This window comes from Lutra lutra, chromosome 7, assembly GCF_902655055.1.
Source record: "Lutra lutra chromosome 7, mLutLut1.2, whole genome shotgun sequence".
Lineage (NCBI taxonomy): Eukaryota > Metazoa > Chordata > Mammalia > Carnivora > Mustelidae > Lutra > Lutra lutra.
The window spans coordinates 99,833,967-99,853,443 of NC_062284.1; the positions used below are offsets into that span (position 1 = coordinate 99,833,967).

Sequence of the window (19,477 nt, forward strand, 5' to 3'; positions counted from 1 at the left end):
TAAGTTACTCTAGTCACAGAAGAAATGTAGTGGGGGAAATGTACAAGATGAGTTTATCAAACAGAATTGTTTTTAAAAGCAAAGGGATCAGAAAACAGAAAGCCATAATCCCAGGATAAATTACTCGTAGCATGGGGGTTCACCAGTTCTTTTGGAAGTTGCTTCTTTTGAGCAGAGAATAAAGAATGATAACAAGATGTTTCTATTCATATCTATCTCTTTGAAACTCATCATTACAAAGAAAGGTCTACAGTTCTTAATAGGAGAAACACTGTTATTTTTAGAATATTGAGAATAGTATTCTTTTTTCGTTGCAAGAGCAAATTCATGATTTTTCCCAGCTGTTTCTCTACCTTGCCAGCTATATCTGGTTTTTGGTAGGGTTCAAAGAATTACAGTTAATAATATATATGTCTAGTGGTCATTAAAACCCATATTTTTTTCTTTGTTCAGAAATTGTTGGAAAAAATGCCCAAAGAAAGTAGGACAATAAGGATTTGTACACGTGTGCTTCTCTCCCATAAGGAAGATGGCCTATATAAACAAAGGGCTGTATAGCCAAATAGCATTTGGGCACTGACTCCACACTGCCCTGTGAAGTCAAAAGATCTGTTCCTGACTCTACATTATTTTAATTACTTGGGCACACTTCAGTCTGATTCCACTTTACTCATACATTGAATGGGGCTTGACCTCCTCCTCACTTGGTCTCTCTCATCCAGGCCCTTTGTGAAAGGATCTGAGCAATATGAAAATGAGAAAATTATTATCCCAGTTGTCCCTGTCATGTCCCAAATTGAGTAGTAATAAAATGCATTTATGAAATTGAGTGCTTTAAGGGTCCTGGACTCCGTGGTTCCTGAATTGAATTGTGCATCAATGTTATGTGAGGAGCTTAAGATAAAGATTTCTTGGTCTCGTCCTCCTCCTCTGAAATTTTTGATTCAGTGAATGTGGGTTGGGAACAAGGCATCTATTCTGATGAATTTCCCATATGATTCTTCTCGTGGCCAGCCCATTCCTGCCCAAGTTGTAGGACCTTGAGTAAGTTATTTAACCTGTGTGCCTTGGTGTTTTGTTTCCAACTGGGGATAATTTGTCCTCCCCCATAGGCTTATTGTGAGGATTAAATGAGTTAATACCTTCCTAGTGCTCATTAAATGACAGTTATTACCATCCTAGCATTGGGATCCACCGGTGGTTCCTTTAAAATGAAAAGTCGAGGGGTGAAAACTCCATCCCCAACTGAGAGACACAAAGCCATATTGTTTTGTATTAACTTGAAGTGTATAGTTGGAAGATGCCTCCCGCTTTGCTTTACTTTTCCCCTCAGGCTGAGAATTGTTTGGAATATTCCTTTGCAGGCCTGCTGCCGTATTCATTAATAGGAAAGGTGAAGGAATTTATAATATCCAATGACTATAAGAAACTTTGCCAAACTCTCCTCCTTAACTTAACATTAATGAACTTTATGTTAATGATCCCAGGCTTAAAGAACAAGAGATTCCTTATATCTCTACTGATAGAGATACTTACGCTACTTCTATCTCTTCTTTTCTTATCCCTCTAACTGTCCCTCTAGCTTCCAGCTCCCTCTTTTTTTTTTTTTTTTTTTTTTTTAAAGACTCTGTGTGCCCAATGGGGCTTGGGGCTTGAACTCACAATCCTGAGATCAGGAGTTCCATGGTCTACTGACTGAGTCAGCCAGGTGCTCCCCCACACCCCCCACCCCAGCCTCCCTCTTTGATCCAGCTAAAGAAGTTTTTCCATTTTTTTTCTTAACCCTAAATAGGAATTTGTAGTGTTTGCTCTCATAACTTATTTCCTCCCCAGAGTTTATGACAAACTACAGTTATTTTATGTGTTTATGTACCGTCTCTCCCATCAGAACATATCTCTATGAAGGTAGGCACCTTGTCTGTCCTACCCACTGTCATTTTCTTAGTGACTAGCACAGTGTTTGGTACATAGTGTTTAACAAATACATGAATGCATTATGCTTCTAGAATTTGTCAACTTGTTTGCTATATTAGGGTGTTGGAATTGCATTAGAAGATGCTTCCATGATGGGCCCCTCTTTTCTCCATCATATAAACGGCCCCATTAGCCAGAGAAACCAAAGATACTCCTTGACTATCATTCCCAGTCAGTGTTTACCAGAAGACCCTGGCTAGACACTTCCCTGAATTTTTGGTAAACGTAGTCCTGTGGCATTTTTGAATAAAAAAGCAATAATTTGTCTCTGAGTGAATTTTGGATGGAGCTTTCTACATCTATTTCTGAGTCTGGAGTCTTCCTTAGTAAGAAGACAATGAAGGGGACCCTGGCAAACGAGAGACTTCTCTTCCCAAATCTGATGTGTGCTTTCGCTCCACAGGGTAAGAAATTTGAGATCTTGCCGGATGGCCTCCCCTCAGCCAGGAAGCTCATCTACTACACGGGATGCCCCACGCGCTCCCGACACCTGCTACAGCTCCTGAGCAACAGCCACCGTCTCTACATGAATCTACAGCCCGTGTTGCGCCACATCCGGAAGCTGGAGGAAAATGAAGGTATGGCGGGGTCTTGGGCAGGGCAGCCAGTGGTGCCTTTGCCACCTGGGGCCCTTTACTGTCTAGTGCCCTGAAGAATAGGGTGCAAGGGTTGGGCCTCTCAGATTCAGAGCAACATTCCTGTTCTCCTCTCCTCAATGTCCTGGAAGACCAGGGGTAGCCTTGAGGCCCACCAACCGCAGCACCTGTGCGGAGGACCTGAGGCTGTCCCTGTCATTCAGCTGTCCCTGGGTACAGTCTCTCAAGTTTCCCCACACTTGCCTTGAAGATGGTTATAGAAAGCCATATCATGAAGGTGCAGGCCAAGGTTTAGTGGCAGCTCGGAGCACCTTGGGATCTGGAATTTTTTCCAGTGCAATTATTCCTTAGATTAGAGTGACTATAAAGGTGGGTGACAGAATGTCTCCAGTCTCTCTCATAGACTGCCAGGAGGCCCCCAGTCTAAGTGAGCAGGAATGACAAAGGAGAAAGAATTTCTTACTCGAGGATTTTATCAGCCAGTCCCGCAGGGGCTTTGCTGAGATGCAGAAGAGAGCGAATCATTTGGGGCCCCTTAAACAGGGGGACCTGTCATGGTAAGGAAGAGCTCTACAATATTAACCGGATGGTTAACCCTTCATCTTGAGCTCTGGCACCCCAGGGTGTCTCCACTTAACACACTCCAGCTTCTAATCCCCCCAAATGTTAGTTTGCATATTTGCCTATTTTAATGTCTTCAATTTGTTTTGCAAATTCGCATTGTGGTAATTCTTACAATTCAATTAGATTAGATCTAGGATATCTGCATGAACATTTGGATGCAGATTCATATTCAGGGTCATGTTGGAAATAAATTTAGACCTCTCGGACCCCACCTTTCCTACAGAAACCCGACAAATACCTGTCCTCTTAACAAAAAAACCTTATAGCGGCTTGCACATCTGAGCGATTTCTCCCGAAAGCTATCTCTAACTGAATGAGACACAATTTGGAGATGCCATTGCTTTGTAAGCAGCCATTACGACATGAATCATTCCCCGCCGTCTACCACCAAACTGCTTCTGTCTTTGGAGAGAACTGGCGTCACTGCCAGGTGTCCCGGCTTCCTCCGTGGCCACACAGCCAGTTCCTCCCCACCATGACTCATCGGTAGAACAGATCACATCTCTCCAGTGCTGACATGAATCTCAGGAGGAAGGAAGATGGGACAGAAGCACCAAGGAAACTTGTAAGAGTAGGTGACCTCCGTGTGGAGCCCATCGTTTGTCAAATTGGCCATATTCCTAAATGGCCAGCTTGTAGGGCATAGAGAGTTATTCCGTGAGCTTTGCCATCAGCGTTTTAGTACATTCTTGTTTAGATGACCTTAAGGGGAGCCCTTTAGAGCCTGAGAATTCACGAACCTCCCTTATAGGTTCTAAGGTAAAATTACAAAAAATTTTCAGTTCTTAGAGGGCAGGGTTTCTCTCTTACCATATATAGTACCAAGTGCCTATTTGGGGGCTTACATGAGGAGGGTAATGAAGAAATGATAAAGGTGTGAATTGGATTTTTTATTTGGATAAATGCAGATAAATTTGGGGGGATATCTTTCTTTATTTTTCTAAACCAGACTTAGTTTCTTAGTTTCTTCTACTTACAGATTCTTCTAGGTCTAAAGAAAGCCTAAACTAAGGTTTCTCTGGGCCAGCCTTGGCCTGACTCCATTTTTCTCATCCACACTTAAGGGCTCCATCATTTTTACAAGAAAGCTCTTTTCCCAGTCTTGGTTTAGCAAAACAAACAAACAAAAAGCTCAACACAAAAAGAGACTGTGTTTTTCTTTAGAGTCACCTTGTCTGAAACACTCTTTTAGCATTTTATAATAGGAAATGATCACAAGAATTCTTCTGTAGCATTAAAAGAGAAGTAAAAGAAAAAGAAATGCTTTTGTCATGAAAAAGATTTTTTAACCCAACTTTAGTCAGCAGCTAGAGCTTAGTTTTTAGGTCTTATGTCAAGAGGTCACACTGACTGCATTCTGTTCGAAAATCATGTTATCAAAAGCTTTATGGTCTCTGGGCTTTTACAACAAAGGGAATACAAAGAACGCCAACACATTGGTGATCTGTGCTGTTGACACCATTGATTACTAGGGAGGTGAGGTTGCATTTTGCAATAAATAAATTTCAGAATTATGTAAACATATCCTTCCGTTAGTAACCGAGTGGTATGATACTACTTAAATGTCTTCACTGGGTCTAAGTGCTTCAGCCCTAAGAAGGGAACACTGTCCAGCCACATAGAACACCAAGGCTGCTCCGAGAAGTTGACAGGAAGTAGATTAACGCTAGGCTCCTATGAGGTAGAGGACAGGTTGGCAAAAGCTTATCTTCTGGTATACTAATGAATATAGAGTAACTGTGATTGACTCTGAACGTGCCTGGAAGTGTCGAGAGTAAAAGGGCTATTTATAAAAAGGTAGAAAAGCTTTTAAGTTATTAGAACCATAGTTCCCAATTGTCTTAGAACTCCAGCACCCTAAAGAAGTTTTTAGAAAGTTGTTTTCTCTTTGCTTTCCACCTTCCCAGTGCCCCATGGCTATGATTTTGAAACTATTGCGAACAGAAATTGTATGAGAATTTTGTACACCCCTTTAGCTCTCCATCTTCCTCTGAACCGTGGTTGCCTTCAGGAAATAGGAATCTTTGGAACCCGGTCTAGCTCTAGAAGATGGGTTGTAGATGATGCACGTGAGACTTGTCTCAGATGTATGTGTGTGTTGGGCTCTGGTCTCCAGACCCGGTCTGCTTCCTGTATGGCTACACGTACTCCCTGTTGTGGTGTAGCCGGACTCCTTAGAATTGATATGAATGGCCGGAGCGCAAAAATGTACACATAGCCTTCTGCAAGCCTTTTTGCACTTCGCTTCCTGGAAAGAACATCTTCTCTTTCTGCTGATGCTCCTTCCTCTCTGGGGAGCCCATGGTGATTATACTTCAGAGTTGAATTTAGACATCAGGAGTACAAGTGTTTTCACTTACCAAGAAACAAGACAATTAAATCCATCAGTAGGCCCCCTGAGAACCCAGTTAGTCTACAAGTTACCAATTTCTGAAATAATACCAATTTAACCTTCCCCACATGCATTTGCCATCTTTAATATAGTTCTAATATGTTATTTCTCATCTGTATTAAGAAGACAAAGAATCTGATCTACTTCCCTGTTTTAAAATTCTGACCTGTAACACAAGGGTTTAATTGTTTACTGCAACTCAGTTGTGATTTGGTGCTTTAATGTAATGGTTACTTAAGCATTTGACAAAAGGGACTTTCTAATACGTCTTTGTGTTAAAGAATGGCACTGACCTATGAAAGAACAGTTTTATCAGTCAGAGGTCACCCCGGTATAAATCTCCAAACCAGTAGCAATTCCTATATTTTCCAAATAGATAATAAAGCCTCACTAGTTCACCCAAAATGGAGAAAAGGAGTCTCCATTAATGAGAAACTAAATTTTAGAACTCTTTGGAAGAAATTTGCAGAAGAGTAGTTTTATTTTAAATTATATTCAGCAGTCAGAACTAAACTAATAATGGGCCAAACTGAATAAATAAAATCAATGGCAATTAGTATAATTATATTTCTTAAACAGTCTTCTATAGCAGTGCTTCTGAAATTATTTTAAAATGTCTAATCCATTGTGGAACTGATACTTCTACATAATACAAAATCACAGTAGTGGCTGGCATGGCGATGTCCCATGGCTCTAAACACTTCTGAATATTTATTCACACTTACTGAACCCATGTCACTGTGGACCCATAGCGGTTTGTGGAGCAGAGGTGGCCTGGGGACTCTGTTGCGGAAGAGCACTTTTCCAGTTTTAAAGCCTTAAAACTCTCGGAGTGGTGTGAATACTCCTTCAGGTCTGTTCTGGTTTCTGTTCATTTGCAGTCTTCTTAAGTTACGCTCCTGTCACAACCCTCAGCAGCCTCCAGCCCCTCCATTCTGGGTGCGCAGTCGCCCTGGTTCTTAGCCTCATGTAAGCCAACCGGCCATTCCATTCCATTGGTTGCCTGTAACGACGCGCTGTGCTCCTCCCCACGCAGAGAAGAAGCAGTACCGGGAGTCTTACATCAGCGACAGCCTGGACCTGGACGTGGACCAGCTGGAGAAGCGGTCCCGGGCCAGCGGGAGCAGCGCGGGCAGCGTCCGGCACAAGCGCCTGTCGCGCCACTCCACCGCCAGCCACAGCAGTTCCCACACCTCGGGCATCGAGGCGGACACCAAGCCCCGAGACACGGTGCCGGAGGACAGCTACTCTGGCAGCGCCATCCACCGCAAGCTGAAAACCTGCAGCTCCATGACCAGCCACGGCAGCTCACACACCTCCGGAGTGGAGAGCAGCGGCAAGGACCGGCTGGAGGAGGACTCACAGGATGACGGTAAGGGCTCCCCGGGGCTCTCCCCACTCGCGGTGCTACCCCGCCAGCTCTGGCCTCCTCCCTCCTCCGGCCTGGTATTGTTTTCAACTATCAGTTCTGGAGATGTGCTGTGCGAGCGCCACTCGGAAGTACCGGTAGAGAAGAGGGGTTTTACGTTTCCCCTCCCTGCCCCATGATTTTGTGGACTTGTTTGTGTGGTGAAGAAAGCATTCCTCCGGCGGTGATCCGTTGTGGCCACAGGCTGGGGTGCTAGTGGCTTCTGAGTCCTATTGGTTTCTATGAGGTAGAGCAGAAGTCAGCCTGCAGTGCTCAGGTCTGCGTTTCTGATTCCCAGATTAAATAGACATTGATTCGGACAGCAGAGTAGATGCAACAATGGTGACAGAAATGTCTTCAACTTTTTGCAGGGAAAAAAAAAAAGATTTGAGTCCAGGACATTGGTTATTTAGTAAGTATTACTTAAATTCCTCCTATGCAACTGGAATTCTGGGAATATAATAGAAAGTTAGAGCGTGGCTGCTTAACTCTGTGTTAGGGAGAGAAAACCAGACCTCCCACCTGTATCAGAGAAACTTAGCCTATGTGTGCATCTTTCTTTCTTTCTTTCTTTCTTTGTTTTGTTTTGTTTTGTTTTTAAGATTTTACTTATTCGTGAGAGACAGAGAGGGGAGGGGGAAACAGAGACAGAGGGAGAAACAGTCTCTCCTCAGAGCAGGAAGCCTAATGTAGGGCTCGATCCCAAGACCTAGCATTATGACCTGAGTGAAAGGCAGATGCTTAACTGACAGCCACCCAGGCGCCCTTGTGTGCTTCTCTTTTTTTATTTTTCTGCCTCAAGCACTGTAACATTCACATTTGGGAAAAAGATACTGATTTCATAACCAAGCACATTCGCTTGGTTTGGTTACTGTAGAATTCGTGTGGATCTCAAATGAAGTCCCTTCAATGCCTTGCGAGTAGGCAGCTATGGGAAATGGGGACCCTTGTGAACAACTCATTGTGCTCTGGCCTCAGGCAAACAGCCCATCAGTCTTCGTTTTCCCTCTGTCATCTCAGCAAGGTGGTAGAGCTCTTTCCTTCTTTCTTTATTTTTAAGAGTTTATTTATGATTTATTTTAGAGTGTGCGAGCGTGAGCATGTGTAAAGGGTGGGGCAGAGGGAGAGCAACAAGTGCACTCTGTGCTGAGTGAGGAGCTTGGTGCAGGCTCGATCTCACAGCCCCGAGATCGTGACCTGAGCAGAAATCAAGAATCAGACCATTAACCGACGGAGCCCCACAGGCACCCCTTCCTCTTTCCTGCTTTCTTAAAGAGTAAAGAATAATTGACAAATCGTGGCACGAGAAAACATGTTGATAACACACCAATCCTGTGAAAAAAGAGAATACATCTAGCTGAGAATTGTCCCTTGAATTTCCTAGTGTAGACTCTCATCAGCAAATCTATTTTAAAATATGGGGAATCACATAGCCTCCTTCACAGTACGGCTGTGCATTCTGGTGTCCATTTCCCTTCACATCCCCAAATGCCTTTTCCTTCTTCTGTGTCAGAGATAGAGATGCTGGTCGACGACCCCCGGGACCTGGAGCGGATGAATGAAGAGTCCCTGGAAGTCAGCCCAGACATGTGCATCTATATCACCGAGGACATGCTCCTGTCGCGGAAGCTGAATGGACACTCTGGTGAGCTCTTACGGGAAGTTCTCCTTCAGAAGAGCACCGTCCCAGGCTGAGAAGCAGGGGTCCCAGAAAACAGGAGGTTTGGGGTGGGGCTCTAGGTCCGACTGGACTGGAATCAGAAGTTTCCAGGTCAGCACCACAGACTGCCAGCTTGAGGATCTTCCCAGGGAGAATGGGAAAGGAAGGGGAAGAAGCACCCTCCACTCCAAGCTCTGGGCGAAGCACAGTTTCCTCTTTGTTGTTGTTGATTTGTTTTGTTATTTTAAATGATAGTCAGAGACTCCTGTAATAGTTCTAGAAGGGGCCTCAGAAGCCTTTCTACAGATGCGAAACCCTGTCCATGAGGGGGACAAATGCTGTGCAGCTAGAAACAGAGGGTCTCTGGGTTTGTTTTGTATTGTTTTCCCCCACTAGATCATCCTAGGTGTAGGAGTCTGGAGGAAAAAGTGTCAAAAAAGGTAGACATAAAAAGACACTTACTAAATTCCGTATTCAATTAACTCTGTTAGAGAACACACATTCACTGGAACCCTAGTCTAGGGTTATATATATAGTTATTATACTATATATATACTATCTATATATATACTATCTATATATATAGTTATATAATATAGTTATATATAGTTATATAATATAGTTATATATAGTTATATATAATATAGTTACATATAGTTATAGAATATAGTTATATAATAACTATATATATAGTAGATATATACTATCTATAATATAATATAGTTATATATAATATATAGTATATATAGATAATATATAGTAGATATATATTATCTATATACTATCTATACTATATACTATCTATATACTATATACTATCTATCTATATATATATACTATCTATATAGTAGATATATACTATCTATAAATATAGATCAATATATTTATATCTATATAAATATATACTATCTATAGAGAGAGTGTGTGTGTGTGTGTGTGTATATATATATATATATATATATAGTTATTATATAACTATTTCTATGAAGTAAAAGATGTTACCCTAAAAAAAACCCAGCACTGTGGGTTTTGTTTTTAAGCATCAGTCCATCCTAATGGCCCTTGTCACATTTCACGCCTCGGTTTCCGATCCATACAAAAACACGCGTTCGGAATCAGCAGCGTGGACACAGCACGGGGGCTTATGGCTCAGCCATGTCAAGCTTTGAGTGAGAGACCCTGTTGACCATAGGGATGACCCGCGATGGCTCAGTCAAGACCCATGGTCCCCGATAGTGGGTCTCCCTGCTGCAATAGGTGCTAGCAATCAGAGACGAACAAGGCCAGCATGCAGGGTCCCCTCATCCTGGCATTTAATCTGTAAGAGCATGAGGCTCCTTTATTGCAGAATTTTACCTCCTGACCTAGTGGAACCGTGGCCCCTAATGTTCCACCAGGAGAAGGCCTGACAGTGGTTACAGAGAATCCCTCTGCCGAACCAACACAGATTCACCAGGCTACTTGGCCTGTCATGTCATTAGACTTCTTGTGCTGGACTTGGCCCTTTTTGGCTTTTTTGCCCATCTGCTTTATTAAATAGACACTTTTCCTTATAAATATATTTTAATATATATTAAATATAAACTTAAAATTATATGTATATTATAGGTGCGTGCTCTTTGTGTGTGCATGTGTCTTTGTGTGGAAAGAAAACTGCCTAAACAATACACACCAAAGAGTCAGTGGGAAGAGGCGGTGGAAAGGAAACAGATTTTTGCTTTTTATGTATATATTTCTACGTTTAACTTTTATGATAACATTTTGTAATTATTTTATTTTTCTGAAGATTTTATTTATTTATTCATGAGAGACACAGAGAGATCGAGAGGCGGAGGGAGAAGCAGGTTCCCTGGGGAGCAGGGAGCCTGATGCGGGACTCAATCCCAGGACTCCGGGTTTATGACCTCAGCCGAAGGCAGACGCTTAACTGAGCCACTCAGGCACCCAGATTTTGTAATTTTAAATAGAAATAAAGTATAGATAAAATAGTTGTTTAAAAAGGTTTATATATGAAAGCACTTCCCGAAATATTATTTATAATAACAAAGAAAAGGAAAAAGAACCTCAACAGGTAACACTGAAATGTTTATTCTGTCCATATGCTGGAATATTGTACGATTATTAACTAATGAGATTTTCAAAGGATATTTAATAATGTGAGAAAGATAGGCAAGAAAAACAACACAAATTGTATTAACAGTAGGCTCTCAAATTATAAAAATGTGTGTATGTATATGAAAAAAATACATAAAAATACTAATAGCTTTTTCTCTGGATGATGGAGTTATAGATGATCTTATTTTCTTTCTTGCGTCATCCTACTTTTCCAAATTCTCTACAATTTGAGCATTTAAACATTGTTTTTAAAATGTGGAGCTCAGATTGAGTAGTGGTAGAAGTCTGGGCAATGTCAGTTTCGTGTTCTGAGCCCCAGACTTGATGCTGATTTATCTAACGCAGAGTCTGGGTTTGGAAGCAGATTATTTACAGGCATAAGGGCCAAGAGCACATTTACCAGGAAATCCAGAAGGACCCATTCCAGGTCCTAGTGCACCAGTCTACATCTTTCTGGGAGGATTTATTAAAAGTTTAAAGCTTTGGGGTGCCTGGGTGGCTCAGATGGTTGAGCGTCTGCCTTTGGCTCAGGTCATGATCTCCAGGCCCTGGAACCAAGCCCCACTTCGGGTGCCCGGCTCATCCAGGAGTGTGCTTCTGCCTCTGTCTCCACTTGTGCTCTCTCTGTCTTTCTCTCCAATGAATAAATAAATTTTTTTTTTAAGTTAAAGCTTTTTAAAATATAAGGATATTCTAGAGAAAGACCCCCTACTAAAGCAGTCTGTATCATCCCCAAGATGTAAGTATCCACCTGAGAGTTTCTGTCTACATGTAAACCAAGAATGTCTTCCTTTCATGTTTCAGTTGAACTAATTATCAAACACTTAATATATGCAAGGTCTATACTAGTCACTTATGAGTCATTTCTAAAGAATTAGAAGATAGAACACAAAAGGCCATTTCTGAGGTAATTAACAGTAGCTAAATAAAAATCACATTACTCAAGTTTCTTTTTTTATAAGGTGAAAACGTACTTTACCTAAGAAACCATTCACCCTTGAGGACCTGGGGTTTGACTGACTTGCTTCATTGATCTGCAAGAAAAATGTCAGTGATCATCTTCACTCCCATCTCCAGTTCTTGTTAGCAGCTTTATCTTCTGAAACATTAATTTCTGATGCTTCACTCACATACCACAGCCACAGAGGGAAGTTTCAGCCCTGAATTTCTAGTTCCAAAATATTAGCAGATTGTCCTTGAGCGCTAGGGCAATTAGGAGCCCTATTGCTCTCAGAGATCCAGAACCACATGTTCAGGATGACCTCCCATTTGTGGCCTCTGCCCAGTTGGATCTGCTGCAGGAAGCAAGTGCCACAGGGCCCTTATCAGCCCGAGAAGTTCTGTGAGTTGAGTGTTGTCCCGCAGGCAGGACCAGCCCCTTGCCCTTTCCATGCATTTGCTCTTCAGTCATCGTTAAACTCTGTGGGTTAAATGTTGCTTTCAGCCCCACTTTACAGGAGGAGACTATGACACAGGGAGGCCATGTCACTGGCCAGCAGACACAGTAATCACAGTAATGACTCATCTGGGCCCAGTTCTATCCCAGATCCGTGTGGTCAGAGCCCCCACAAAACTGCCGCACATCTAAGGGGAAGCAAACATAGAAGGCCATGTCGTGGTTCAGCTGGGGTTAAGTTCAGACTTTGTGCTCTATGGAACGTGAGGGAACTTTAGGCAATAAACTGCTTTTTCACCTACAGTCTTTCTTTTTGTCACTGACTTCATAAATACCTTAATTAGAAGTTGCTGTTTAGAAAATTCAGGCTCTAGTGGTGCCTGGGTAGCTTAGTTGTTAAGCATCTGCCTTCAGCTCAGGTCATGATCCCAGGGTCCTGACATCAAGCCCCGCATCAGGCTCCCTGCCTGCTTCTCCCTTTCGCACTCCCCCTGCTTGTGTCCCCTCTCTCCCTGTGTCTCTCTCTGTCCAATAAATAAATACAGTATTTTTTTAAAAAAAAAGAAGAAGAAGAAAGAAAGAAAATTCAGGCTCTAAACTCCTCCCTGTCCTCTAACCCCACATTTAACCCTTCTCCTCCCTACTTGCTGTAAGACAAGAGACAGAATGTGTTCCGTCCTGGTCGCCCACCACGGAAGAGTAACAGATTGTTCAGTCACAGCTAATATTTGACCTTTTGATCTGGGTGGTCATATATGTCAGATATGTGGCAAGAGGTATGACTAATAAGAAGTCTTCGTTGGTCTTACTATTTTTTTCCCTGCGTTTTACTTTAGGGTTGATTGTGAAAGAAATCAGTTCTTCCACCTCCAGCTCCTCAGAGACTGTCGTCAAGCTTCGCGGCCAGAGCACTGATTCTCTTCCGCAGGTACAGAAGGAATTGGAAAATTTAAATTGGGTACTGAAGTTATAGAAAACTTGAAATAGAACTCACAGTTCTATTAATATAAATGAGCAATAATTAAAAACCCTCAGGAAATGATTCTTAATAGGGATATTCCGGTTTTGTTGAGAGCTTAATGTCCATTTTATTTGCTTGTTCCATTCATCCTTGATTTGATTTTTATTTGAATAAATTATGTACTTTGTTTCACACTTTTTGTAGCTGGGAAGCCTCTATAGACTTCAGATTAACTGTGTGCGTGTGTGTGTGTGTGTGTGTGTGTGTGTATTTATTGACCTCAACAACTGGGAGAAGGATTTTCTCGTGAGGAGTGTCGTGGCAGAAGTGTTTCCACACTCTGATTTTTCCATCCAGATTGGATTTTCAAAGTATGCTGAGTGAGGCTGCTTGATACCCTGTGGTCACTGGCTACACACTGTTAACATATCAGAAGATAAAACACTCTGGAACTTGTGGTTGCAGTATCCGGGTTTATTCTATAACTGATCCTCACATCTTCTTCCTGAGCATTCTCTTGCTCTCCCCTTTATGCCTCTCTCTCTCGGACTGTCTCCGTCTTTTTTTAAATTCTTTTTTTTTTTTTTTGTCTTCTGTGTATGGTTCTCTCCTCCCTTTTCTCCATCTGTCTCATTTAAGTAGCCTTAATGCGCACCTGCTGTCTTATTAAATGTTTTTGAGTCATTTCTAAAGTAGTATGTGTAGCATGATGATTACGAGCTCCAGGGTCACACTGCCTGGGTTCGCCCCCCGCCCCAGTTCCACCCCCGGTTTTAGGTCTGACAGTACAGAAATGTCCGTAGCCACAAGGCACAGCCACAAGGCAGGAGCACCCCTGTGTGCCTGCCGAGAGGACCTAACGCGTTCCATGTGGGAGACCCTGGCGGCCCCTGGGAGGCCTGTCTGAGTACAGCCGATTGGCATCTCCAGAGGGTGCCCAGAGGTGGTAGTTCCTAATAAAATGTTTTTGGGCTCAGACCCTGTTCTCTGTCCCAGCACTTTAGCCTTTAGTAAAACGTGAGCACTTATTCTGACAAGTTTGGCTTGTGCATTTTCAAGCAGCTCTTGAGTTGAGAGGAACGATGCCTTATTTCCTTCCATCACCCATTAAGCATCTTCCATTCATGTAATGATCTGAACCACTTTTTAACCTATTTATATTTTCAGCCAGTAGCACTTGTTAGGATAATGAGTTCTAGAAGTCTGCTGCCTGCTGTATGAAGTATTTGGCAGAACACTGCTTACAGTGTTCGGGACCCGACTCTTGCCTCCCAGCCTTCTCTGTACTTTGTATTATTTTTCTATCCAAGAATTCTAGTTTAAAAAAAAAAAAAAACACTTCTTTAAGTTGTGTTTCTTGAATAATAATTGGTTCGTTTCCCCACTTCTTATTAAAATAATAACAGACCTCAGCATGAAAATGTTACCATGCTAAATTGTCATATTCTAGTGGGAAGAAAAAAATTGGGCCCTATCTTTACCTATCCAGCCCTATTTCAAGACCATTTCTTGACTTCTGAGATGCTAGAGACAGTTGGTTCCTGTTGGATTTACTTCCTTTGCCTTAGATTATTCATCTGTAAAACAGGGAGAATAATGGCACTGACCTTGTAGGGCTGATGGGAAGACTGAACGGTCAGGGCCTTGCACCTAAGGGCTCGGTGAATGTTTGTTGCTGTTAGTGGTGGCTGTGACATTTTCCCCACAGGGCCTCAGCGGCCCTGAAACCTCAGACTGGAAATCACTTTCCAACATACAAGATTCCATAACCTTCTAAGATTTTGCAGCTCTCTCTTTACAAGGGCAAATATTGCTAACCTTTCACTTCGGTCTATACTCTTAAAGTTGTTCTCACCTTCCCTTATTCTGCAGACTATATGTCGGAAACCAAAGACCTCCACTGATCGACATAGCTTGAGCCTGGATGACATCCGACTTTACCAGAAAGACTTCTTGCGCATTGCAGGTCTGTGTCAAGACACTGCTCAGAGCTACACTTTTGGGTGCGGCCACGAACTGGATGAGGAAGGCCTGTACTGCAATAGCTGCTTGGCTCAGCAGTGTGTCAACATCCAAGATGCTTTTCCAGTCAAAAGAACCAGCAAGTACTTTTCTCTGGATCTCACTCATGATGAAGTTCCAGAGTTCGTTGTATAGAGTACGTCTGCACGCAGCTGGCTCCACGGGCAGCCTGCTGTTTGGTGGAGGCCGGAAAGCCATGGAATTGTGCCAGATTTTCTTCACCCCAGAACATATAGCTCTTTCTTGATGATACTTGTGATGGAAATAAAAGCCTTGGGACAACTGCACTTTAAGTATCACACAGAGATAAAAGAACTACAGAGAATGTACACCAAGACCAGTGCCCAGAAGTTCATGATCCTTTGGAAGGAAATGTGCTTTACTGGTTACCAGGCCTTCAGAACATTGAGTCGTGGTGTTTGTTCCTCGTTTTTGTTTTTTCATTTGATTACACGACATCACATTTTTTAAAATCATGTGGAAGATGTTGTTAGGTTTATTTGTTTGCTTGTAATTTTTTTTTTTTTTGGTCAGTCCCTCACACACGTGGTTTGAGGGAAGAGAGAAGAGTCTCTCCTTTCAACGGAGAGACCGTTGCCTAGTATGTAGCCATTGCCGCCTCTCTGGGGCTGTCCCAAAGTGAACACTAACAAAGTGGTCAAAATCCTGTAGTTCTAGCAAGCCAAAGACATGGACGTAACAGAAGCACAGCCCAGGTCCAGAAGACAGGAATGAAGCAATAACCAGAAGGCTCTGTGTGCTTTGATGCCTTGTGACCCCTTCACGCCTGCTCGGTGCCATTGTCCTCTTCCTACTCTCCCTGAAAGCTCTAGGACCCAGCAGAGTTTCTCCTCAGAAAAACTGATCAGTGGTGTTCATGTCTGTGCATTTTGTGGCATTTACAAAACGAGTTTCTGTTAAAACTATGGAAATGTCTTAGAAAATGTTTGTGCTTGGTGTTTTGTTTGTTTTGTTTTAATCAAGAACCAATTACGGTAATGCTAGTTTCTGCTTAACCAAAATACCATAACTGTGCGTATATGTTATACATATATAAATACCGGAGATTGCGTGTGTTTATATGTGTTTAACGCTTACTGACTCTTCTTCTTGGCTTCCAGGACTGTTTTTGTGTACATGGTCTTTCTTGTTAAACATGGAGAATGTGTTGCTGAATGAATGATACCTACAGACAATCAGTTAATATATGTCAAGTTAAGAATGACTGTTTTCTCACGGGTCTTTTGCTGTGATCCTCAGCCCTGGTTGCACAATAGAATTATTTGGGGAGCTTTAAAAAAAAGTGACAATGTCTGGATCCCACTTCTGGCCAATAAACTCAGTCTGTTGCGGCAAGTTCCAGGTGCCCTTGCCTTTTCCTTTAAAGCTCTCCAAATGGAGCTAATACGCATTGGGGTTTAAAACCACGGCTGCAGAGGGTGTCTTTCTGTTAATTTCGAAGTTTAAGTGTACAGAAAATGTTAGCGGTTTAAGAGAGGGCCATTTCTAAGACAGTTACTGCCACTGCTGTTAAGATATAGAATGAAACCAGGTCCAGGAGAGTGAATCTGTTAACCTTTAGATGTATAGTAACAATGTTGTTCGCACTTAGGGAGAGAACTTTAGCACAACGTGTCTTTCTATGAGATGTTTGTAATGATTTCGTATTTTACAACATTTGTTTACCATATTTTGATATACCATTTTTTCTATCTGCCAGGTTTTCTTAAAAAAAAAAAACTATATATTATTTTCTAAAGAAACAGTCATATTTTTATACAAGATTAAGTTTTCAGGTAACAAAGAAATAGATTTTGGGTACAGCAGAAAATGCGGTGTTCCGCATGGGTGGGAGTCGGTATGATGAACGCGTGGAGAACACGGGCCAGCCCCGCCTTTGTGCTGCCCCTTGCACACCCCCACGTACATGTGCACCCACTGGGCAGTGTGTGCCCTCCAAGCCCAGGCAGATCAGTTTTACCCAGCACTGAGAAAGGAACACAAGTTCTGTAGAGTTCTATAGTCATGAAATTATTTTGCTTTTATCAAAAGTTCTAAAAGAACCAAAGATTCAGATATCCGAATGTACAAAAGGATCTCAGTCTTCTGTACAAAAGGGTAGAAGGATCAGCTACTGACTGCTTCACTCACAAGTAAGTCATTGAATAATCCACCGTTTCGTATAGATGCGTCAGAGACACATCCTGGGAGGTTTAATGGAAAAGAGCCCAGATCACAATGTGGTGCATTTCCTTAGCTCATAGCGTTTCTTGCAAACATCAAGACAAAAGCATCTTCAATTAAGTATGTAGTGCTTTCTTTTTTCTCTGTACTTCAACCAGAATCAGGTCTTCAGGGTTTTGCCAGCATCGTTGGTGGTTTTGCACACCCTCTTTCTAATTGGGTTTATGAATAGTGGGTTTTCAAAAATGAAACATGCTAAGGAACGTTTTTGCTTTTTGATCCACTGTTTGCAGCAGAATTATATATATGTATATGAAAATCCATTTTGGTTACTGACATTTTGTATTTGGAAATTGTTTTAAACAATAAAAAAAGGAAAAGAAACGTATGAAGCTGTAATTTATTCTGCATTTGTTAATAGTGTTGCTGGTCGGTATACCTGTTTGGTACATATGGCCTCTCTACGTCTACATTTGTATTTGCAACAATGAGCTTTATATCTACATAAACTGTAAATAATCCTTTCTGTGAAAGGATCATCATATTAGGATGATACCAAAAGTGTGTAAAAGAAAACTGCAGTATTTTGTAATGATTTCTTATAGGCATTTCATGGTAAGATTAGCAGTCAATAAAGTTACTTTTTATTTGTCTTTAAAGTGCCTTTTTTTTTTAATTAGAGTTCTCAAGTTAACCAAGAGGCATTAAGAAGTGAATCTTTTCTTTGTGTCCTTCTTTCCTGTAACAGAGCACCTGGAGGGACTTCCTAAAGGCCCGGTGTGGTAGGGCTCCGAGCCGATGGCCTCTTGGTGGAGATGCTCGTGAGGACAGAGGCTGAGCCCCGCCACACGCTGTGCCCGTCCCATGCATGCTAGGAGTTCACGGATCAACTCCTTTAATCCTCATATGCATATAAGGCAGGTGCCAGTTTTATTCCCAAGTTAGAGATGAAGGAACCAAGGCTCCAAGAGGCCGTGGCAGCCAGCTGCTAGGCATGTCCACACTGAGGGGCTGAAAGCACTCAGTAAAGAATGGTTTTCATTTTTTAAATGAAAATAATCACCTTAGTTTTGCCCACAAAATAATCATCTTTGGAGTGTTGAATTTCCAGTTGTAAAAAGTAAGGGGTTAAATTTCAAAGGCAGTCCCCAGGATGAAGGTGAGGGCCATGTGCAATCAAGGTTCGAGCCTGGACCTGCACTTAGGGTCAGTAGACCGGGGTCTGAAGAGCCCGGGCGGCCTTGTGAAAGGATGGCCATGATCTTCCCATTACTCCGGTTTTCTTGCCTGCAGTAGGATTAATAATTCCGAGGGCCATTTTGGGGGGATTCAATAAGGTAATAGTTACAATATGCCCCTGAGGACGAAGGTGGGAAAGAGGAGTGTTTTCAAATCTTCTAACCAACATGTAACTTGCATAGAATCGTGACCATTTGGAAGCATACAATCCAAAAGACAAGCTTTCTAGTGTTACTCATGGATTTTGCAGTGCCCCTGGTAAATTGTGAGTTAAGTTTCTGGTCACCTGCTGTGTAGCTGACACGACACACGCCATGTCTAATCTTCACAACCCTTCAGGGAGTCAACTCATTTTATAGCCAAGGAAACAGACTTCCTCAACACCCTACAGCTCTTAAATCTTGGGCAGCATTTGCAACCCAAATCCACCTCCGAAAGCTTTGCTTTCTCTACTACCTATACTGTGTTACCCACTGCACTTAGAGAAAGCTCACAATCTAATATGGAAGACATACTTACAATTTTGCTACTGCAAGAAGTGAAATTTATTCGCTTGCACACTGTTTTTTTGAGCTCCCCCTATACCAGACCTGTGGTAGGATTATTTGGGTATTGCTCTGGTGCAAAAACAGTGAAGAGCTGGGGGTGGGTAGGAAGTGGAAGGTGGAAAGAACAAAGGTTTTACTCAGAGGAAGAGCCTTGAGAGGGAACTTCCGGCAGGTTAGAGTGAGGTACAAACCGACCGCTCAAAGATGAGAAGCCAGAGACAACAGCGCTCACTCAGCGACATTTGGGCTTGAGCAACAACTCTCTCCAGACTAGTTATGAAAGGCCCTTGGTGCCCAGAGGAGGATGCTGAGTTTTCCTCTGGACAGGGTGCCACTAAAGGGGATGATAAAAGGAGGG

The 19,477-nt window shown here is 42.3% G+C and overlaps 1 protein-coding gene across 5 annotated transcripts in view; it reads left to right on the forward strand.

Annotated features, from left to right (window-relative positions):
- Positions 1–17,991, forward strand: part of FRMD6 (FERM domain containing 6) — a 76,325-nt gene extending 58,334 nt beyond the window's left edge. For all 5 annotated transcript variants that reach the window (XM_047738016.1, XM_047738015.1, XM_047738020.1 and 2 more), the window contains exons 10-14: positions 2,378–2,552; positions 6,623–6,958; positions 8,508–8,639; positions 13,002–13,093; positions 14,999–17,991. In XM_047738016.1, the coding sequence (XP_047593972.1) occupies positions 2,378–2,552; positions 6,623–6,958; positions 8,508–8,639; positions 13,002–13,093; positions 14,999–15,283 (1,020 nt within the window). In that variant the 3' untranslated portion in view covers positions 15,284–17,991. The remainder of the gene's footprint in view (positions 1–2,377; positions 2,553–6,622; positions 6,959–8,507; positions 8,640–13,001; positions 13,094–14,998) is intronic.
- The last annotated feature ends 1,486 nt before the right edge of the window (positions 17,992–19,477 follow it).